This window comes from Aythya fuligula, chromosome 3 (assembly GCF_009819795.1).
Source record: "Aythya fuligula isolate bAytFul2 chromosome 3, bAytFul2.pri, whole genome shotgun sequence".
Classification (NCBI taxonomy): Eukaryota; Metazoa; Chordata; class Aves; order Anseriformes; family Anatidae; genus Aythya; species Aythya fuligula.
In genome coordinates this window covers 118,581,060-118,603,715 of record NC_045561.1, presented here as the reverse complement: position 1 = coordinate 118,603,715, position 22,656 = coordinate 118,581,060, and the positions used below count along the sequence as shown (strand labels likewise).

General features: G+C 55.9%; 2 protein-coding genes across 2 annotated transcripts in view; both read left to right on the top strand.

The window, feature by feature from the left end:
• Positions 1 to 11,961, top strand: part of RAB10 (RAB10, member RAS oncogene family) — a 37,671-nt gene extending 25,710 nt beyond the window's left edge. Inside the window, exons 3-6 of the mRNA XM_032184126.1 lie at positions 2,529 to 2,667; positions 5,876 to 5,965; positions 6,464 to 6,565; positions 8,977 to 11,961. Coding sequence (XP_032040017.1) covers positions 2,529 to 2,667; positions 5,876 to 5,965; positions 6,464 to 6,565; positions 8,977 to 9,060 — 415 coding nt within the window. The 3' untranslated portion in view covers positions 9,061 to 11,961. The remainder of the gene's footprint in view (positions 1 to 2,528; positions 2,668 to 5,875; positions 5,966 to 6,463; positions 6,566 to 8,976) is intronic.
• Positions 11,962 to 14,263: 2,302 nt separating this feature from the next.
• On the top strand, positions 14,264 to 22,148 carry GAREM2 (GRB2 associated regulator of MAPK1 subtype 2). Its single transcript, XM_032185280.1, is given in 7 exon segments — positions 14,264 to 14,375; positions 16,778 to 16,918; positions 18,271 to 18,401; positions 19,321 to 20,454; positions 20,826 to 20,989; positions 21,112 to 21,544; positions 21,546 to 22,148. Coding segments are annotated over 7 exon segments (2,547 nt in total). The 3' UTR covers positions 21,978 to 22,148.
• The last annotated feature ends 508 nt before the right edge of the window (positions 22,149 to 22,656 follow it).

Sequence of the window (22,656 nt, the reverse complement as noted above, 5' to 3'; positions counted from 1 at the left end):
CAGTGAGTAACAGCTGAGCGCTGCCAAAGCCAAGCTGTGTAAAAATCAATCGGCGTTCTTCGTGGGGTGCCTACCGGCCTCGTCAGCCGGGGAGAAACTGCAGATGCCATAAATCCTGGTAGTTTGGGTACGGCTCTGCTGAGGCTGCCCTGCCTGGTAAAAGCAAGCTGCAGAGGACTGGACTGGGGGAAGGCGAGGAGAGAAAATAAACTGCGTGTAAGCGAGAATTCTCTTGAGATGTTTTGCAGGAGGCCGTCCCGAGTCCCCTGCTAGGCAGTGTTTTCTTTAGCGGGCTCGATGAGGGAAGGAGAGCATGGATATTGTCTTAAAGCTAGGCAGGACGAGATGAAAGTGTAAATAGGAGAGAGGGCTGGCTTGTAACTCGTGTTGCTCCTGACCCATTGGAGAAATGTCATGGCAAAAAGTGAAGTTCGGGAGAGACAGAAGCAAAGCTCTGAAGTTCAGTGTGTGTGACCAGTGACCCAGATGTCAGAAAAACCTGCTTAATGACAAGGCAATGCAGTGGGGTGCAGGACCAGGCACGCTGAAGTCTCCTAGAAACTCTTCCTGTGTGGTGCTGGCCCGGCTTCTGCACCCCGGTTACGTGCAGGTAAATTGGGGTAGTTCAGGGTGGTAGGTGAGGCTGGGTGGTTTAGACCTTTGGCCAGCAAATAAAGTCTGGAGAGCTTGGAGTGGCCTCAGGATGGCATCAGGAGGAACTTCAGGACATCAGGAGTCAAAAAATGGGACAGAAAGGAACTGAGAGGGATTCAGCACCGTTACAGCCAGCCGTGAAGCACCAGGTATCTCTGTGTGGGACCCCCGAGGTTCTGCAACACCGGGGCTCCTGTGGGGCTGTGAAATGCTCCTGAGCAAAGCTGCTCAGCGCAGGGCCTGCCCCTCAGCCTTCTGCTCTGCTCTTTGCCCTCTTCCTGCTGCTGTCACCTGCCAGGAGGGGACAGGAGCTCACAGCAGCCATCTCAGGGACTGCTGGACCTGGGGCCAGGGCTCCGAGCCCAACGGGGCCGATGAGACTCAGGAGGAACTTGGCAGGCCCTGCAGCTCAGGAGCTTTTCTTCACTGGTTTTGTGCGATGTGGGGGCTTTTGGTTGCCTCCCTGTCCGTCAGCTGACACGTGGAAATGAGAGAAATCAGAGAAATCTGACGTGTCCTTAAACAAACAAGCTGAGGGCAGCCACAGCCAGCGCCTGGGTCTTCACCAGGCTTGGGGCTGGCGGCACCCACCTTCCACCAAGGCAATCACGAATAGTGTTGCTCAAAATGTCTGCAAACACGTCGTCTGCCAGGTTGGTGTCCTCTGGAAGACACTTGCAGAACGTGCAGTTACGTCCTAATTCTCGCTTTAATGGTGTGCAAGTTTGTTTAGCCAAATCTCGTGCATCCCACTGAAGATTTCACAATTAGCTGGGAAAGTAGACGCCTTCAGTGAGCTTTCACCATCCCTTTTCAGCATCTTCCGTACAGAAACAGACAACTCAACGTTATGGTACACCTCAGATACTTTATGTTATAGTACATCTCTGATTTATTTCTCGATCACTTATAGTCCTGAAACATTACATCAAAGTCTGCAAGATCAAGTTAAAACTTCCTAAAACTGATCAGAAAACAAAGTTATTCTCAGTTCTGAGTTCCAGAAACTGGCTTTAAACTACAAGAGAGGAGATCTACGTTAGATATAAGGAGGAAATCCTTCCCTCTGAGGGCAGTGAGGTTTGGTGCAGGCTGCCCCAGGAGCTGGGGGTGCCCAAGGCCAGGCTGGATGGGGCTGGGGGCAGCCTGGGCTGGGGGCAGGGGTCGTGCCCATGGCAGGGGTGGCACTGGGGGGGCTTTGGGGTCCCTTTTCACCCAAGCCACTCTATGATTCTGGAAAAAAAAAAAAGTTGTGTGATTGTCTTCGTGGCTGCTCAGCAGCCGCTGAAACAGGAGGGGATTTTCTCCAGGAGCACCACCCCAGAAGCCAGTTCTGTTAGCGCTGCTCCCAGCTCCACCAGCCAGCATGCAGCTGGTGGGAACCTTGCACAAACTGGAGGACTGAGTTATATTTTTGTTTATTTTGGAAGAATTCAGTAAAAGGAGCGAGTGCTTGGGACCCGGTGTTGTTGGGGCACTGCTGCCGTCGCTCACGGTCCCGGCGAGGTGCTGTGGGAACGTTTCTTGCTCCCAGTCTCTGCACACCACTGGGGCTCAGAAGTCTTTGGGATGCTGCCCTGAGACGAGAGACTTGGAAATAAAAGCTTCTTTTGGACAAAAGTTTGGAGTTGTCAGTAAAAATACAAAGTTTAAAATTAACAAATTCCTACCGTGGTTTGATACCGGGTTTATTTATTGGGGTAAGACACCAGGCTGCTGTGACTTACTGCTTTGCTGTTTGACAGCTGAGAAAGAAGGCAGAAAGCAAAGCTATGTAAGCCCCGTTAAGCAGTCCAATGTCTTTCCTCTGTCATATTTTTTTTCTGAAAAAGTGTTTCTGTAGATCTTGCCTCTGACACGCGCTCTCTTTGCAGGGACACAGCAGGGCAGGAGCGATTTCACACCATCACCACCTCCTACTACAGAGGTGCCATGGGAATCATGCTGGTGTACGACATCACCAACGCCAAGAGCTTTGAAAACATCAGCAAGTGGCTCAGAAACATAGACGAGGTGAGTGGCATCTGTATGATCCCGGCCCCGAGCTGTTTGTGGTGACCTGCAGAGCATCTCGTGAGTCCCCCAGAGCTTACCTTACGCTTCTGTACTGGCACGAGGTGTGGTGCACCACTTAACGTGGGGTTTGGGTGCTGTCCTGAACCTGGCCCATCAACTGAATAACATTTCAGGCTGTCCTGAACCTGGCCATCTCCTGCCTTCCCCCCCTCAGCTCTCCCCGCAGCAGCAGGGAGGGTTGCAGCACTACCCAGGGGGCTGGCAGTGTCCAGATGTGTTAAATCCATGCACGAACAAACTTTGTGCCTGTGCTGGAGAACACTTGGAGGTAGGGAACGCAGCTTTTGGCAGCTGGGCAGGGCTGTTTCCAGGAGGAGCTGCCACCACAAGGTGGTGTGCGAAGGAGCTGCGCTAAGCCATGAGCTGGAGAGCAGCTGTGGAATGGTTTGCCACCTCTGATACGGACTCATTTTATTTGTGTGGCTGTGTTGTCCTCAAAGATGATTAAATCTGATCACCTCCACTCTGTTGTCTCCACCAAAACTGATGTCCTGATGCATTTGCAGGTTTATCACTGCTCTTACAGGTAGTATTGCAAACTGCTCTTGTTGAATTCCAGCAAATTACTCAAACGTGTGTAGCCAGTTGTTTGTTTTTTAGGGGAGTACTGAACAAGGTAAAGTGGTTTTATCTCGTTTCACCACGCAAAGTTGGTAAAATTTCAAGAGAGGTCAAGTGAACGAGAAAAAAACTGGTGTGGAAGCATTCAGTGCCTGGACCCCTAAAAGTTTGCTCTCAGGGAATGCCAAAATGTTAGAGAGCAGCACGACTGTTGGTTTTTACTTCTGTTATGGTGTCTTCTGATGGAATAAACGTTGGGGCTTCCAGCTTCGTTACTTTTTAGAAAGCACAAAGATGGCCCCGCACAACTGAGTGTCGGCAGGTGGGTGCTGTCAGGCACTGCTGCTTGAAGCTCTGAGGCTGGTGAAAGGCTCTTAAGGCAAATATGTTATGTTGGGGCTGTAATTTTCCTAGCAGAGACATGGGAAATTACACGGATACGGAAAGGCAAAGATTGAGGTGGGCGTGGAAGCAAGAAGAAGGGAAAGAGTGGGGTAGGACAGAAGGAGACTCAGCAAGGAGCCGAATGTGAGCTGGAAGCCAAGGCCTTTAGACTTGTTGCTTTGTTTAATAAAAAGTCAGTGTCCAGGCTGCTGAGTAAGGCTGTCAGCCGTGCCACTGTGCTCTCAGAGCCGGGTAGCACAAGCCCTGCAGCTGACTTCAGGTGTGTCCGAACCCCGAGGTTCAGCTCCAGCACTCAGGCTGCTCCCTGAAACTGCCGGGTGCTGTCCCCTCATGTGCAGGATTACTGCTGGTGACAGCAGCAAACGAAGCAGTCAAGTGCTTCTGTTTGACAAGGACCTAATGCTGTCAAAGATATTCTCTCAATAATGAGAAGTTTGGATCAGAAAGCTGCCGTTCGGAGTTGCAGTTCAGCACAAAGAGGCGCTTCTACAGGATACGTAAGCCCTGATTCTGAAATAATTGGGAAAGCTAGAAACGTGTAACTGTCACACCTTCATCCTTGCTAAATATTAAGTATTTAAAGGCTGCCAGCTCTGCAGAGGTGCCCCACGCCGAGCACTTCTGCTGCAGGCCAGCGGGAGTTCATTGAGGTGTTCAAGTGCTCAGTTTTATGCACGGGGGCTGGCTGTATTTGAGAGGTCTGCCGCTGTGTGAGCAGTTCTCGGGGCACGAAAAATCAACATTTCTGGTGTCTTAATCTGCACGGCGTCTTTGCCATCTGGTTGTTCTTACTCCTTATGACCTGGAGGGAAAAAACTGGGGGCGATTCTCCTGAGGAACGTGAAATGGGTCATTACTGTGAGCAGGAGTGCTGGATGCATGAGGCTCTTGCCTGTGTCGTTGTGTTAGTAATTCTGCTGTAAAACAGCATTAAGGCTGCTGGAGTGAAAGTAACTTCAGATTAGACTTTCCAAGAAGCTTCTCATGTCAGGCTGCAAAGTACCTCAGTTATCCACTTAAGCGATGCTTCGTGCTGGAGCTCCTCTGCTGGTCTGATGGGTATCCCTGGCGTGTTCGTGCCTCGTTATGGTGGATATGGGCAGTACTTGAGGTGTTCCTGTTCATACAGCACTCCTGGAGAAACCCCTTGGTATTGGTTTTGCCTTAGGAGGCTCATTCCCTGTGTATGGGGTCCTGCTTTTTGTTGGATCTCGAGTGTTATCCCAGTGCTCACTTCAGTTTTCCCGTTGTGATGGACAAGTTTAGGTGCACTCAGTACAGAGTCAGTGCCCTTTCTCTACATGAGTTTGCCAGCTTCTGGGTGAAACACTTAGCAGGTAGAGCTAAAGCACAAAACTGACGTGCAGTCGTGCTCCGATGATAGCACGATGCTGGAGAGCTTCAATTTGCCTTTGTTATTTAACCCAGGAACTCCTCAAAAACAAACAAACAACAAAAGAGTGTTGTTTTTTTTTTTTTTTTTTGTAACTTAGAAACAACTTTTCTGTCGTTTAGCTTTGTGGTGGTTGAAAACACTGCTGTGACTTACCTGTCTGGAGCAAAACTATGCAGACAATCCCTTAAATCCCAAAAAAGTAATAGTGTCAGCTGGAGCCACTGCAGTGCGTGGAGCTTGATTGTTGGCAGCTGTAGTTTTGGGATTCATTTTGTCCTCCAGTGTTTTGGCCTCTGTAGCATTGTTTCTGTAAGTGTGTGTGTCTAGAGCACGAAAAACCTCAGGCTTCTAAGCGCCAGGCAGGAAGCTGCTTCGTTTCCCATGTCACTGAATGCAGCCCAACCAGGGTTTGCTCGGCGAATGCTGGGAGCTGGGAGAATCTGTGTCGCAAAACAGCACTTAATCCTTTTCAGAAAGGAAGACCTCACACTTAGACTACACAAATAAAAAGGAAGGGGAAGAATAACTGACGTTGGGATGGTGGCAGTCCTGTCTCCGTGCCGTCGTCTAATTCCACTTCCTGGATACGCGAGCTCTTTATTTTCAGGGTAGGGTCTGAAGAATGATTTCTGCCAGTCTTTGTTAGGACTCAGGAAAGAGCTGGTCAGCTAGGCGTGTGTAAGCGTTCGCCTGGACTTTGAGCGGTGTGGAGATCCAAAAGTAGAGCAGCTGCTTGCTGCGTGCTGGGGGAGATGTGTAATCCTGTCTGTTATCTCGTTGTAGCATGCCAATGAAGATGTGGAGAGGATGCTGTTAGGAAACAAGTGTGACATGGAAGATAAAAGAGTTGTTCCTAAAGCAAAAGGTGAACAGGTAGGTGTGGACAAAAACTTATTTATCCAAGTAAGCAAATCAGTGCCAGGACTTCCTGCCATTGTCGGGTGGTTTAAGTGCCACGCGGGGCATGCCAGGGAACAAACAAGGGTTTGCTGCCTTGTGAGCGTAAGGAATGTTTCCTGGAAGTTGCGTTGTGAACAACTGCCCTGAACGGAGTGAGTTCAGCTGCAGTTCCTTCTTTTTTGGAGAGCTAAAATTCTGCAAGCAACCTTTGTTAAGCTGCTTGTCGTGTGACTGATTTGAGCGGTATCTGTCCTCGTGTTCAGGCATCAGCGTGTAACTTAATACACTGTGACTGCTGTTTCTGATTTAAATTCTGAATCTTTTGTGACATTTTGCTTAGCTAGTACTTCTGATGCCTGCCACACTGAAAGTATTACATGCTCTTAAATGTTACTAATCCCAAAGTTACAGCAGCATCAGTTGAATAACACCACAATAACTCTAACCTTCTTTTTTCTTTTTTTGGTTTAGATTGCTAGGGAGCATGGTATTAGGTTTTTCGAAACTAGTGCAAAAGCAAATATAAACATTGAGAAGGCATTCCTCACATTAGCAGAAGACATTCTTCGAAAGGTAGGTGATCACAGGATTTGTTTGGGGAAAAAAAATCCTAAAATGTCAACGTCTGTTTCTTTTGATGTTCACCTGAATTGTTGTGGCTTTTTACTTTGGTATGCTAAGACAAACAAGTCCCTGAAGGAAGACTATTGTACATCTAAAGCTTCTGAAGCTTGTTTGATGTTTCATTATTGTACTGGTGCTATCTAGAGGGAGTAGCATACATCAAAGCACCAAGGAACTCCTGGTTGCTTGGTCCTTAAACTCGGTGGTATCACACGCGTGCTTGCAGTTAAAACGTTCGAATTAATTTGGAGGAGAATTGTCCTTTCCCTGCCACCCTCATTCTTTGCTGCTTTGTGGAGAAGGAACGTGAATGTTCATCACTTCCTCTCTGATGCCTGGAGTTATTTTAATCCTGAGGAGACTGAAGTCACTGGAACTCAGGGATGAGCCCTGGTGTTGCTTTTCTGTTCTGTCTTTCCAGTCTGTGTGAGGTGGGCCACACGGTGTCCTCAGATTTCTCTTCTAAATAGCCAGCGTTGTCCCTCTGTAAAATACAGCCAAAAGATTTGACAACTCCCAGCAACAGAGAATCCATCAGAACCTCAGTAGGCTCTTCTGGTGGCCGTACTTCAAAACTTCCTGCTTTAAACATGGGCTTTATTTCAGAATGCAGTTCTCAGTATAGTTGTTGACTCCTGTGAGGGCCTTTTTCCTCAAATAAAGGAATCCTGTCTTTTCCCCTCTCCTGCCCTGCCATATTAGCATTTGCCTTTTTTTGTCAGTTTTGCCTTTAGCCATTTCTGTCAGTACCCAGGGTTGTCTCAAAAGTCTGAAGTTTCTGCCAGGCCACTGAATGCCTAGACCCATCACTTCTACCTCGTCTCAGTGATTGCCCCTCCAAGCCTCCACGTTTCATTGGGAGCCTTGATGGGCAGGTTAAATTGCAGCTGAGAGAAGAACGTGGATCACCAGGGCTTCCTGGTGGCTGCTTCTCTCTCCTGAAATACACCGTGAAGAGGGCTGTCATTGCTGAGTCATGTACCCAAAGCTTTGTGTGCCCAGAGCTACGAGATATCGCTGTCCTTGGATCCCTGGTGTCTGTCAGAACTGGGAAAAGCATCGGTTTCCAACAGCTGCCACTGTTTTGTTGCTGAATCGAGCTGAGTAGACGTGCAGGTGGCTGCAGGGCTGATTTTCAGTTAGTTTGTGTTCTCCTCTACCAAGGACTTGATTAAACCCCGTGCTGGCGTGTCCCTGCGTGCCATCAGCTCACGTCTCCAGCACTGAAACTCTGCGAGCTCGAGAGGCGTGGGTTGGCCAGCTCCAGCACGTGTGCTTTGTTCCGAAACGTTTACATATTTTTGCTGTGCTCCAGGTTAGCAGTAGGGACGGGATCATCTTCCCCCACGTGAATGCTATCAGTAACGTCGTCCGGGTTAATTGGTTGGGAATTTAGTGCAAGGTCACCGCTGAATCTTTCCTCAGCCCTTCTGAATACGGCTCTGCTCAACGTGCCCTGTGGGCACAGCTGGAGTTTGGAGTTGTTTCTTCATCAGTTTTTGACAAGCTGTATGTGAGGAAGTGACTGAAAATCGTTGGCCTCTGGTGAACAGGAGGATTCCTAGCCTTAATGGGTCCTGCTGCACCTCCTGACCTTTACATTTTCACTCAGGGCATTTGTCTGAAGAAGGGGCAGGGTGGGCGATGGCTTGCAGTTTGTTGCAAGGCTGCGGAGTAGAGAATAAGAGAAGGAATGCAGGGACTGAAGCGCTGTATTCGTATTCTCATGGATGTTTAGATTAGTTTCTAAACAGCTGAAAATAGATGCCAGCATCTGATCAAAACCAGGGGACTTCAAGTTTTGTTTTGGTCAGACCGAGTTTACATCCCATGGTGCAGATGAGATGTTTTGTGCGCTGCCTCGGAATCTGGTGTCCTGACTAACTGGAAGGCAGATGCTTTTGCTTTGCCTTTTTTTTTTTTTCTTTACCCATAAATAAAATTACTCTGTCATTTTTAAGGTCATTAGTGCACATGATTTAACTTCAGCTCGTGTACGTCGCACGCTGTGATTTACTCCCCCAAAGTCCGAGCGTCAGTTCTAAAAGTGGGATCTGGAAATAATTCGTGTTTACTTTGGAGCAGTCCGAGTTTGAAAGCTTTTCCCAGATTTCTGCTCGCTGTTGATTTAAAACAACAGCCACAAAAAAAAAAAAAAAATCCTGAGGCTGGTTCTGCACGCTTCTGCTGGCGAGGGAAGGAGGATTCCCTACATTTCTGTCGAGCTCTCTGTCTGTGGTTTATTCGGGATGGTATTTGGTGGTGTCAGTCCTTCTGTAAGCCTCTGCCTCTCCAGCTCTGAATGCTCTTTTTCAGAATGTCTCGGGACTTCTCTAACCTTCTTGCTTGTTTCGTTGCAGACCCCTGTAAAAGAGCCCAACAGTGAAAATGTAGATATCAGCAGTGGAGGTGGGGTGACAGGCTGGAAGAGCAAGTGTTGCTGAACGTTCTCCTATATCACCAATCGCCATCCACCGCTCCTTTTTTCTCGCTGCAAAACAAACCACTCTGCCCGTTTTTAACCTTAAACCGATGTTTTGTTCCTCATCTTAACAAGCTCCTGTCTCCCTTTGTTTTTCTGTTTAGGACAGCTTGCGTACTATAATTTCCTCGACATGTATAGGAAAATCATCTCCGTGACTTCATTTTTTTAATGTACCTGCTCAACTTACCACTACGTTTTGGTTGTATTATAGTCCCGTTCCTCCTGACATTAAAACATATAGCAATCATATTCAACTCTACTCTGCAAATTGTATAAGAATAAAAGTTAGAATTAACAATTTATTTTGTACAACAGTGGAATTTTCTGTCATGGATAATGTGCTTTGAGTCACCATGTTCTCTAGAAGCATCAGCAAAAGAGCCAGGAAAACACTCATTTTCGCCTTGAGTATGTGAATGGGGTTTATTTTGTCCTGTGCCTTATGTGGAAAGGAACTTTTATTTTCACTTTTTGTTTCTCTTCTGGTGGAAGCATGTGCAGGAGACATACCATCCATTCCCGATCGTTTTAAAATACTGAACTCTTTTGTGGTTGCTTTCTGTAATTGTTGGTGTAATGCATCGAGGACAAAGGGTGGTGCAAAAAATACTGCATTTAATCTGCTCTGTCTCCTTTTTGGTGATCTCCCCATTCGGAACTGTTCCTGCTGCCATTTTTTTTCCTCACTCGCAGCTCTTTCCTTTTGCCTGCATGCTGCTTTTATTTGCTTTCCTTCATGGTGTGATGTGTTAATTAAAAGGATGGCAACGTGGTATGTTTGCCAAAAATTTAATACAAAGCACTGATTTAGCTTTCAAGGTAAAATGTTGACGATACCTACTAATTTCCCTCTAGCCAATGTCAGTTCACTAGTATATCTTCTCTCCTCCTGCATAGCCATTGGGTTTTATGATATGGAAGAGTTATTTGCATGCACTAGTTTTCTATGGAGGGTGATGTGGTTGTCTACTTTATGTGTATGAATATAACATGCGATTCCCAAACTGACAGCAGTTAACATGAACTTTTCAGTTCTGTCTCTCACTGTTAGCCGCTCCAACGAGATGTTCGGTAGCCTAGCAAGAGGCTGAGTACAACTAGATTTAAAAAAAAAAAAAAAGGAAAAAAAAAAAAAGAAAAAGGAAGAAAAAAAAGTCGGCAGTTTAATTTATTACCTCCCTGAAAACTTTTCCACTTTCCAGTGTTAGAAGCTCCGAGTCCTTCGTGCTGCGGTCACTCTTGGCTCGCTCCCGGGGCACGGGCAGGCGGGCTGCGCCGCCGCGTCCCCCCTCAGGCACTCGTGCCCTGCGGTGGCTTCGGGTGTGAAGTGAAAGGAAGGGGGTTAACGACTGCCAGCCCCAATTCTTGGGCTGCTCCCGCTGAGCTGGGTGTCCGGGCTGCAGGAGCAGTCGTGCGTTCACTTGCCTTGCCTTTAGATCACGGCGCAGGAGAGCTGCTCCAGCCAAGGACACAGAGATGCTCCAAACAGCCGCCTGCCCCCGGCCCCGCGGTCCCTGAAGCTGGACAAGCCTCGCGCCTCCCTCTTGCCCGCTTGGGTTTTGGACTTTCTCCAGTCAATAAAGTAGTAACTAACGCTGATTTAATTTTCATGAAATGACAGTGTTTTAACACGGAAATTCTAGTTTTTAAACCCGCTTCCCGTGTAGTAACTCGGCCGGCGTGTCTCCCTTTTCCCCGTGTGTTGGCATTTTGTCTCTGTGTCAGCCCTTCCCAGCCGTGTGGCCAGGCGGGCCTGGGACCCCCGTGGGCAGACGGCACAGGTCGGTCCCCCCCGCGCTGTGCCCGCGGTGGCCAGCACTGTAAATAGCGTCCGGCTACCTTCTGGTGAAACCTGCACTTTTCAACATGATCAAAAAGGGAAAATGGAGAATAGACATCATTTTTTTTTTTTTGTATAATCTTTGTTTTAAACATGAGCTTTTTATTTGCTTCTGGGGGGCTTGGCTCCTGTATAAATCTGTCGGGGTCGTCCCTAGGCGCTGCGCTCGTGGTGCCCGGGCCAGGGGAGCGCAGCCCCCTCCCTACCCCCGCAGCACACGCAGACAGGTCTAGGTGGTCCTCTTCTATAAAAACATGAATTTTAACCATGTGGCTTGGTTTTGTTTTGTTTTGGGAGTGCAAAGGCCCAGCTGAGGAGGAGTGAGCACCAAGAGTCGATTCTGATGCTAAAAAAAAAAAAAAAAAAAAAAAAAGTAATAATAATCGTGTTGGAGGAATTCGCAGTAACTTTATTTCTGCCGGTATCTAAATTTACCGCTCGCTAGCCAACTAACTGCTTCTGGCACCTGCGTGTGGAAACCCCCCCGGCCCCGGGTGGGGATTGAAGCCGAAATCTGCCCGGACCCCCCCCCCGGAGCCCCTCGAGCCTCCCCGGGCGCCGCCGCTGCGCTGGATCCGGCCGTGCCAGCAGCCGCGGGCTCTCGCGTCCCCGGCCGGCAGTGGAACAACCCCAGTGCTACCTTTTTGTCATGGCAAAAATGTAACTTAATTAAATTGGTAATGATGAACTAAACCCCGAGGTTGGGTCTATTGTATGAGCGCGTTCCCTGCTCTGGACGTGGCGTGGCCGGGGCGGCGCGGGGCGAGGTGAGGTGAGAGCCGCGCTTCGTCCGGCCGGACTTGGATGGTGGAAAAACAAAAACAGCATCGACTTCAGGTCTAGGATTAATTCCCATGCCTACAATTTTTTTACTTAATCTTTTAATATTTTTGCTACTCCACTCTGGCTTTTTATTTAAAACACATTCTTTTGTACCACTTACTGTATCAAATTGTATAAAAGATCACTGTCCCATTCTTGGTCATACCAAGAGCAAATAAAAGCTTTTATAAACTTGCACTGGTTACTTCCTGGGCCCCTGACCGGCGCCTTCCCCCATCCCCTGTGCTGGTCGTGCCCCCCCGGCTGCGTTACCCAACCCTTCAGAGCTGCTCCTTGCTGTCAGGAACCCAATTTTGGCACAGCCATTTCTTGGTTTTTCACCGAGAAAGTGGCAGCCGCTTCTCAGGGCTGGGGACGGGCTGCGGGGGCTGTCCTGGGGGTGAGCTTGTGCCCCCAGCTCCTCGGCGAGGCGGTGGGGGGAGATTTTGGAAACCCCTGGGACGGGGGCAGCCTCCTGGGTGGGTTTCCACCTCGGGGGAGCCACGCGTGCTCCTCCGTGCTCCGTGTCACCACCGCCACCAACCCACGGCCCCTGTCCTGCTGGAGGCACCCCGGGGCCCGCTGGCCGTGCTCGTGGTCTAAAATTTTGGGTAGACCCAAAATGTGGTGTGACGCCAAGAGTTGGACTCGATGATCCTCAGGGGTCCCTTCCAACTTGGGATATTCTCTGATTTTATGATTTTTTGTGCTCGCCAGCCACATCCCAGAGCACGGATCAGCTCCGTGTCCCCCGAGCAGCGGGGAGCGGGTTCCCCAAGCCCCCTGCGTGCGCTTTGGGCCATGCCCAGCTTGGGGACATCATTGCCTGTCCCTGTCCCCATCCCCCTGGCACGGGGGGGGGTCTTGTTGCTTCCCACTGCCGTGGTGTCGGTACCCGGAGGGGTTTTGTGCTGCTGTCGGGGCCACAGCCTCGTGTCCCCATCGGTGCCACCACCACGGTGCCACCCACGGGAGGTGGCAGCTCCCAGCCTGGCCCCAGCACCGGGCTCCCTCTGCTCCTTTGGGTTCCCCATCCCAAATCCCCAAGGGTAAGGGCTGGGGGGGGGCACTGAGGTGCTGCAGGAGCCCCCCCTGCCCCACGTCGGCCACGAGCACGTCCCCAGCACCCGGGGACCTTCCCCTGGTGCCCCCCAGCTGGGGTGGCCTCGAGCCACCGCTCGGTGTCGGTGCCGTCCATGCGTGGCCAAGGGAGAGGGGCCCAGTGTGGGGGGGGGACACAGCACCAGGGGGGTGCTCCTGTGGCTTTTTGGGGTGACATCCCCAAAAAGCCCATTTTTGGGCTTTCTGGGACATCCCCAGCGGGACGCAGCACCCCAAGGAGCTGGGGGTGCCCCCATCCCTGGGGGTGCCCAAGGCCAGGCTGGATGGGGCTGGGGGGGGGCTGGGGTCGTGCCCATGGCAGGGGGTGGCACTGGTAAAGGAGGGGGGGATCTGAGGAGGACCCCACCAGCCCAAACCCCTCTGTGAGCCCCCCCCCTGCAGCTGCGGGGGCACCGGGAGGGGTATGACCTGACCCCCCCCCCCAGTAAATAAATAAAATAAAATAAAATAAAATAAAATAAAATAAAATAAAATAAAATAAAATAAAATATAAAATAAAATAAATAAAATAAATAAATAAATAAATAAAATAAAATAAAATAAAATAAAATAAAATAAAATAATGAATAAATAATAAAATAAAATAAAATAAATGAATAAATAAGATAAAATAAGATAAGATAAAATAAGATAAGATAAAATAAAATAAAATAAAATAAAATAAAATAAAATAAAATAAAATAAAATAAAATAAAATAATAAAATAAATAAAATAAAATAAAATAAAATAATGAATAAATAATAAAATAAAATAAAATAAATGAATAAATAAGATAAAATAAGATAAGATAAGATAAGATAAAATAAAATAAAATAAAATAAAATAAAATAAAATAAAATAAAATAAAATAAAATAAAATAAAATAAAATAAAATAATAAAATAATTAATAAATGAATGAATGAATAAATAAATGAATGATTAAATAAATAAATAAATGAATATCCGAGCCTGGAGCTCCCCCCGTTCCTCCCACACCCCCTCACCCAGCTTAGCGGGGGTGTGTGTGGGGGGGCTTCACCCCTTCACATCCCCCAAAAACCCATCCTTCACGTACCCCAAATCCGAGGGGCGAGCAGCCCGTCCGTATATAGGGGGGGTGAGAAATTACAGAGGCGGGGGGGGGCTCCGCAGCCCCCCGGGGGAGCCCTCAGGGGCCGGCCAAAGGCTGAGAGCCCCGCCGCGGGGGCGGCTCCCGGCTTCTTCTCCCCCCCCCCTTTTTCTCCTTTTTTTTTTTTTTTTTTTTTTTTTTTTTTTTTTTTCCCCGCTCTTGGTGGCGATGGAGCCCGGCGCTGCCTCTGCCCCCCCCCCGGGTCCCCCCCATCGCGTCCCGGGGGCTCGGTGACGGGGGTGGGGGTCGGGGGGGCGATGCGGGGGCCATGGAGCAGCTGGCGGCGGGGCTGGCCCGGCTCCGCTGGAGCCCCGCGGCGCTGCCCCTCGACGCCATCGTCAGCAAGTGCCGCCTGCCCACGCTCGTCTGCCTGGGGCAGGGTGAGGGCTGGGGGGGGTTATTGGGGGGGTGGGGGGGTGATTGGGGGGGTGGGGGGTGTGGGGGAGCAGGGGATGGGGGATGAGGGGTGGGGGATGAGGGGTGGGGGCAGAGGGATGGGGAGAGGGGCCGGGGGGGTGCAGGGGATGGGGGTAGAGGGATGGGGGATGAGGGGTGTGGGGGGGGGGTAGGGGATGGGGATGGGGATGGGGATGAAGGGACAGGGATGGGGACAGAGGGATGGGGACAGGGGGAGCAGGGGATGGGGGCAGAGGGATGGAGAGGGGGACAGAGGGATGGGGTAGAGGGATGGGGGACGAGGGGCTGGGGGGGGCAGGGGATGGGGACAGGGATGGGGACAGAGGGACAGGGACAGAGGGATGGGGATGGGGACAGAGGAATGGGGACAGGGGCCGGGGGGAACAGGGGATGGGAGCAGAGGGACAGGGACAGGGGCTGGGGGGGTAGAGGGGATGGGGATGGGGATGGGGATGAAGGGACAGGGATGGGGACAGAGGGACAGGGACAGAGGGATGGGGGCAGAGGGATGGGGACAGGGGACAGGGGGAGCAGGGGATGGGGACAGAGGGATGTGGGATGAGGAGCTGGGAGGGGGCAGGGGATGGGGACGGGGATGGGGTCGGAGGGACAGGGACGGAGGGACAGGGACGGAGGGACAGGGACAGAGGGACAGGGACAGAGCTATGGGGACAGGGACAGAGGGATGGGGCAGAGGGATGGGGGATGAGGGGCTGGGGGGGGTAGGGGATGGGGACGAAGGGACAGGGACAGAGGGATGGCGGACAAGGGGCATGGGGGGGACAGGGATGGGGACAGAGGGGCAAGGACAGAGGGATGGGGATGGGGACAGAGCAACAGGGACAGAGGGACAGGGACAGGGGCCCAGGGGCCAGGGGGTGCAGGGGATGGGGACAGGGGGATGGGGACAGGGACGGGGTCAGGGAGCAGTGGAGGGATGGGGGGGTCGGGGGGGGGGACTGAGGGGGCAGGGAGAGTGGGATGGGGAATTGGGGGGGCTGGAAAAAGAGGGGCTGGCGGGGGGGAGGACTGCAGCGGATGGGGACGGACAGAGGGACGGGGATGGAGCTGGAGGGGCTGGGGAGCCAGGCAGGGGGCTGGGGGGGGTCCCTGTAGTGCTCCCCCCCCCCCAAGGCACAGGCTGAGGTTGGGGGGGGGGGGGGGGCAAAAAGGGGCCGCCTGTGCGGGGCTGTGGGGCCAGCACCAGCCTTTGCCCATTGCCCTGGTAACTGTTGCTGAGATTTCGGGACGGAGGCGCCCGGCACGGCCGCGGACCCCCCCCCTCCTGCACCCCAAATGCTCAGGGATGGAGGCGCAGAGCCCCTCAGCCCCCCCCCCCCCCAAACCCATCCCTGGTGGTCCCCAGCCATGGAGCTGGCTCAGCCCCGGGTCCCCCCTATTTTGCCCTGGGGTGGCCCCAGCTCCTGCTCACATTTTTGGCTGCTTTCCTCACCCCCCAGCCTGGCCCCATTATCCTGCAAGCTGGGGGGGGGGGGGCTATAAGGGGTGAGGGTGCCCGGGGGGTCTTTGGGGGTCTTTGGGGGTGCTCAGGGGGGGCAGCTTCAGGTCAGTGCCTGGGGATGTGCGGATGCAAGGAGCTGAAAATGAGCTGGGGGGGGTGTCTGGTTGTGCTGACCCCAACCATGAACGGGGACAGGATGGGGACAGGGACGGGGCACATCCAGGAGCACCCAACCCTATTGCACAGTGTCGGGGCCTGCTGCAGGGTGTTTGGGGTCAGGCTGAGCCCCCCGGAGCAGGACGCATCCCCCTTGGATCCGGCTGCAGCCTGGGGGTGCCGGGACCCCCCCATCCCCATCCCCATCCCCATCCCCATCCCCATCCCCATCCCCATCCCCATCCCCATCCCCTTCCCCGAGCCGCCTCGCCCCGGCCCGCAGCCCGGACCCCGTGTCAATAAACTTGTTGTTCGGCCGCTGCTGCAGCCTTTCAAGAGGGACAAAGAAAATTGTTTCCAGGGCAACTGGCGGCTCTTGGCAGCGGGCACCTGCTCACCCATCGCCCGCACCCCCCCACCCCCCCATGGGCTCCCCCCGTGGCCGTCCCCATGGCCACGCTGTCCCCTCCATCCCCCAAAAGCAAAATTGGGGGTGCCCTGGGTGTGTTTTAGCCCTTGGCATCACCGCTTTGTATTTTTGGGGCTGTTTCATGCCTAGGAAAGTGTTTGGGGGGGGGGTTGAGAAAGGCTTGTGGGGTCGGGGGTTCAGCCCCTAATTTTGGGGTAGGCGCTCCCCAGGCTCTGGCAATTGGGATGCTGCTGTCCCGGGGGGGGGGGGGGGGCTGGCACCCATGGGTGGGCTCCCCGGGGGTCAGCTTGTCCCTGTCCGTCCCCCCCCCCACCCAGGGGAGTCGGTGGAGGGGGTGAGCGCCCAGGACGTGCTCCTGATCCACTCCTGCCGCCAGTGGACGACGGTGACGGCCCACAGCCTGGAGGAAGGGCACTACGTCATCGGCCCCAAAATCGACATCCCCCTGCAGTACCCAGGTGGGGACGGGGCCGCGAGGGAAGGGGCAGGGTGGGCTCGGTCCCCATCAGGAGGAATTGGGGCTGGGGGGGCTCCAGGTGGGGTGAGCTGAGAGAGAAGCTGGGGGCTGCTGGTGGTGTGGGTGGCACCCAGCCTGGAACGGGGGCGAGGAGGGATTGGGGGGACTGGGATGGGATGGGGGGCACTGGGATGGAGACTGGGACATGGATGGGGATGGGGATGGGATGCAGAAGGGAATGGAGACAGGGATGGGATGGGGACGGGGATGGGGACAGGGATGGGATGGAATGGAATAGGAATGGGGATGGAGACTGGGATGGGGATTGGGGAAGGGGATGGGGATGGGGATGGGATGGGATGGGGATGGGATAGGATGGGGATATGGGATGGGATGGGATGGGGACTGGGATGGGATGGGATGGGATGGGATGGGATGGGATGGGATGGGATGGAATAGGGACGGGGATGGAAACAGGGAGGGGATGGGGACAGGGCTGCAGATGACGATGAGGATGGGGATGGAGACAGGGACGGGTTGGGATGGGGACAGGGACAGGGATGGGATGGGGACCGGTAAGGATCGGGGACGGGACGGGGACAGGGACAGGGACAGGGACGAGCCGGGGCTGCTGCAGCAGCTGAAGGTGCTGAGCTCACCGCGGCCGCCGTAGCCAGAGCCTTAATGACCTCTCTAAGTGCTCGCCATGGCGGCAACGAGTCCTGCTAATAAATAAATCATGGGAAAGGCAGCGGGGGAGGGGCAGATCGCCCATCCCAAGGGGGTCAGGGCATTGTGGGGGGGGCACACAGTGTGTTAACCACCTCGCTGGGGCACAGGGCAGCTCCTGCCCCGGTCCCCGTCCCTTTGCTCGGGCTCCGTGTCCCCGTTCTCCCCCAGCTTTTTGTGTCCCCTCCGAGCTGGCCCGAGCGGAGCAGCCCCGCGCGGCGGCGCCGAGTTAATATTCCCATCAGGTCCCGTCCCCGCCACGCTGGTGCTAATGAAGGCAGAGCTCCTGAATGCAGCCCTCCGGCTCCCAGGCTGTGCCTGAACCCCGTACACCGCTGTCTGTAGGGTTTGGGGGGGCAGAAAGCCTTCAGTAGCCATCCTTGGGGCATTTTTTTGGGGTTGTTTTGGGGCGTTCTCTGCCCCTCTGGGGGTGCTGCAGGGAATTGGGGAACTTGGTGCCCTCGGGGGGTTGTGCTTTGGGAGGGGAGAGCTTGGGATGAACCCAAATGGGACGGGGACTCCAGGCTGGGCTCATCAGCAGCCACCCCAATGAATTGTGCCAGGGCTGGGGGGGGTCTCCCCGTGGTCCCCTCTGACCGCCCCGGGGCTGGGTGTCCCCTGCAGGGAAGTTCAAGCTGCTGGATCAGGACCGGGACATCCGCGAGCCCGTGCAATATTTCAACAGCGTGGAGGAGGTGGCCAGCATCTTCCCCGACCGCGTCTTCGTCATGGAGGCCATCACCTTCAGCGTGAAGGTTGGCCTGGGGGCGGTGGGGTGGGGTGGGGGGACAGCAGGGAGTGGTGGGGGACACTGGGGGACTGTGGTGGGGCAGCAGACAAATATCAGGGAATGGTGGTGGGACACCAGGAGATAGTGGTAGGACACTAGGAGGTGACAGTGGGACACCAGGAGATGGTAATGGGACATTAGGAGGTGATGGTGGGACATAAAGAGGTGGTGGTGGGACATCAGGAGGTGGCAGAGGTGGCTGTGGGACATCAGAAGGAGGTGATGGGACATTGGGAGATGGTGATGGGACATCAGAAGGTGTCAGTGGGACATTAGGAGGTGGCAGTGGGACACCAGGAGGTGATGGTGGGACATTGGGGGGTGGTGGTGGGACACCAGGAGAATGTGATGGGACATCAGGAGGTGATGGTGGGACATTGGGAGGAGGTGATGAGACATCAGGAGATGGTGGTGGAACATCAGGAGATGGTGGTGAGACACCAGGATATGGTGATGGGACGCCAGGAGGTGGCAGTGGGACATCAGGAGGTGGTGGTGGGACATCACAGAGTCACGGTGGGACACCAGGAGATGGTGATGGGACATGAGGAGGTGGTGGTGGGACATTAGGAGGTGGCGGTGAGACACCAGGAGATGGTGATGGGACATGAGGAGGTGGTGGTGGGACATTGGGAGATGGTGATGGGACATCAGAAGGTGGCAGTGGGACACCAGGAGGTGGTGATGGGACACCAGGAGGTGATGGTGGGACATCAGGAGGTGCTGGTGGGACATCACGGAGTGATGGTAGAACACTACAGGATGGTGGTGGGACCTCAGGACCTCAGTGTTGGTGGTGGGAGGTACGGGGAAGGCAGCAGGACACCAGGGGACGGTGACGGGGCACGGGGCGCCTGCTCAGCCGGCGGCTGTCCCCCGTGCAGGTGGTGTCGGGGGAGTTCAGCGAGGACAGCGAGGTGTACAACTTCACGCTGCACGCCGGGGACGAGCTGACGCTGATGGGCCAGGCCGAGATCCTCTGCGCCAAGACGGTGAAGGAGAAGTCGCGCTTCAACACCCTGCTGCGGAAGCTGGGCAAGGCGGCGGCGCCGGCGGCGGCAGCGGCGGCGGGGGCCAAGCAGGTGAAGGGCAAGATGCCCTGCCTGATCTGCATGAACCACCGCACCAACGAGAGCCTCAGCCTGCCCTTCCAGTGCAAGGGCCGCTTCAGCACCCGCAGCCCCCTCGAGCTGCGGCTGCAGGAGGGCGAGCACACCATCCGCAGCATCATCGAGAAGGTGCGGCTGCCCGTCAACGTGGCCGTGCCCAGCCGCCCGGCCCGCAACCCCTACGACCTGCACGCCATCCGCGAGGGGCACTGCTACAAGCTGGTCAGCATCATCTCCAAGACGGTGGTGCTGTGCTGCATCCTCCGCCGGGACCAGCTGGTGCCTTTCCATTTCCTCCTGCTGGCCGACATGCCGCGCTTCCAGCTGCCCGAGGGGCTGCTCGGGGGGGACCCCCAGCTGGAGAAGCTGCTGCGGGACAGCGCCGCGTACTGCCACGAGCGCTTCAACCCCGACGAGTACTCGCGGGCGGTGCGCGAGGCCAAGCCCGATTTTTCGGAGGAGTGCGCCAGCCCCCGGCGCCTGCGGCTCTGCCTGCCGAGCTGCGCCCGCGAGGAGCTCAGCCAGCCCCTGCAGCGCCTCTCGCTCTGCTTCTATGGTGGGGGGCTGCCCCGCGCCCCCCAGGACGCGGCCGCACGCTGCCAGGACCCGCCGGGGGCCGGGACGGGGACGCCGCGCCAGCAGCCCGACTTCGCCGACCCCGAGAGGGAGTACATGACGCCCGACTGGGCCGAGCCCGAGTTCAGGACTCAGGAGCCGCTGGAGATCCCCTACGAGGAGCTCTGGAGCAACCAGGGCTTGGAGAGCTTCCCCTCGGCCGGTGGCACGGGGCGCCCCGACCTCGTCGCCTTCGGGGCCGCGTCCCCGCTGGGGTCCCCGCGCCGCCCCGGTGTGCCCAGGGAGGAGCCCCTGGGGGATGCGCCACCCCCGGTGCCACCCAAATCAGAGGCGGTAAGAGCTGTGGGATGCCCCCGGGACTGGGGGGACCCAGCGGTGTCCCCATGCTGGGAGCATGGGGGGGCACCCACCGTGACCTGCTGCGCCACAGGGTGTGGGGCTCCTCGCCACCCAGCTCCGTTTGGTTGCCCAAATCCTCTGCGCCCCCCCCCCCCGTGCCGTGGGGAACCCCGCTCCTGGCATCTCCCCAGCCCCGTTGCTCACCGGAGCCTCGTGGCTTGGTCGGGACCAGCTGGAAAACTGGGAGCCACTGGGGCCGGGCCCCCATTTCTGCTCCTCTCCCCCCCTGCACCCCTGGTTGGGGGGTCCCGGGGCAGCGTCGGCCCCACAATGATGTGGCCCTGACGGTGCTCGCCCCATTGCAGGTGAAGGAGGAGTGCCGGCTGCTGAACGCGCCCCCCGTGCCACCCCGGGGCGGCCGCCCCCCAGCCCCCCGCAGCCCCCCAGCCCCCCTGCGCTTCCCGAAGCTGGCTCCTGCTCCCTCGCCCAGCCCCAGCCTCTCCTACTACTCCTCGGGGCTCCACGACGGGTGAGTGGCTCGGGGTCATGGGATAACCCCCCCCGGGGCGGGATGTCCCCTGCACCACGATTTTTTTTTTGGGGAGGGGGACACGGCACGGCCCTGGGGTGACGCTCACCTTCCTCCATCAGGTCGGTCCCGCGGAGTGGCAGCGGTTCACCCTCACCTGACGCCTACTCCCTGTACTGCTACCCCTGTGCCTGGGGTGACTGCAAAGCCGGGGACCCCCCCGGCCGCCCGCTGCCCCCCGCCACCCAGCCCGGCCCCAGCGCCTGGTCGGACCCCTGGGCCTACGCCGAGGCAGGGGCCGGGGGGGGCAGCGGCCGCTCCACCCCGCTGCCAGCGGCCGAGCCCCCCCTGAAACCCTTCCGCAGCTGCCCCCGCCTCAAGCCCCCGCACCCCCAAAAACGCTTCGCCCCCTTCGGGGCTCTCAACCCCTTCGCCGCCCCGGCCGAGTGGCCGGAGAGCCCGGAGTGGCCCAAGCCGCCTTCGGCCCCGGCTGCTCCCTCTTCCTCCTCCTCCCCCGAACCCTTCGCCCCCTTCGAGGGGCTGGATCCGGCGGCCCCCCCCCCGGCCCCCAAAAGGTTTCGAGGGGGACAGCATCGTCATCCGCGGGGCGGCCCCGCTGTCACCCGCCGTCCTGCGTGGGGCCGAAGGCGGCGTCGCCCGCCTCTACCTGGCGCAGGGCGTCATCGAGGTGCCGCCGGCGGCGCGGGGCGAAGGGGGGGCCCCGCCGGCTGCCCCCCGTCCCAGCGGGGACGGCTCGCCCTGGCTGCCCCCCGCCGACCTCTCGGCCCTGTCGGTGGAGGAGGTGTCCAAGTGCCTGCGCTTCATCGGCCTCTCCGAGGACGTCGTCAGCTTCTTCGCCCGGGAGCGCATCGACGGCAGCATCTTCGTGCAGCTGAGCGAGGAGATCCTGGCCGACGATTTCCGCCTCACCAAGCTCCAGGTGAAGAAAATCATGCAGTTCATCAAGGGCTGGCGCCCCAAGATCTAGCCGGGTGCTGGGGGGCACCCCAAAGCCCCAGCCACGCAGTGCCTCTCCCCGCTTACGGCTGCGGGGTTCCCTCCTCCCCGGGAGCTCGGCCCCGCTGCCGGGGGCTCCCCCCCCTCCTCCCCCTTTCTGTTTTAACACTGGACAGTAATTTTGGCCTCGCCGGGCTGGAAAATGTCGGAGTTTGCATTGACTGCTTTAACTTAATCCTTGTGGATTAGTGTAATAAACAGACGGGAGAGAACAAGCTGCCGGAGAAGCCCCTTGCTCGGGGAGGAGGGCGACAGGGGCTTGAGGGGGGGCGCACGGAGGTGCAGGGAGCAAGGGGAAGCTCCCTCCCCAGCCCCTCCTGGGCTGTGCAGGGAAAGCAGAGCTGGTCCAGGCAAGGCTCAGAGCCCAGGAGCACAGCTCAGAGCAGGGCTCAGGTCCTGGGGGCCGCTGCCTCCCCCCCGGGAAGGGCTGAAGGGCACTCGCCAGCCCTGCGAGCAGGCAGCCGCCTCCCCCAGGGCAGCAGAGGCAGGCTGAGAGGACGCCTCGGCCAAGTTTCGCGCTGCTGGCGTTGAGAAACGAGCACAAACCCGACGTGGAAAGAGCAGCGTCGCCCTGCGAGCACCCTGCTGGTGGTTGGGGCCGGGCAGGGCAGCGCAGCGAGGCAGGGAGGTGGGGGCTGAGCTGGCTCTGA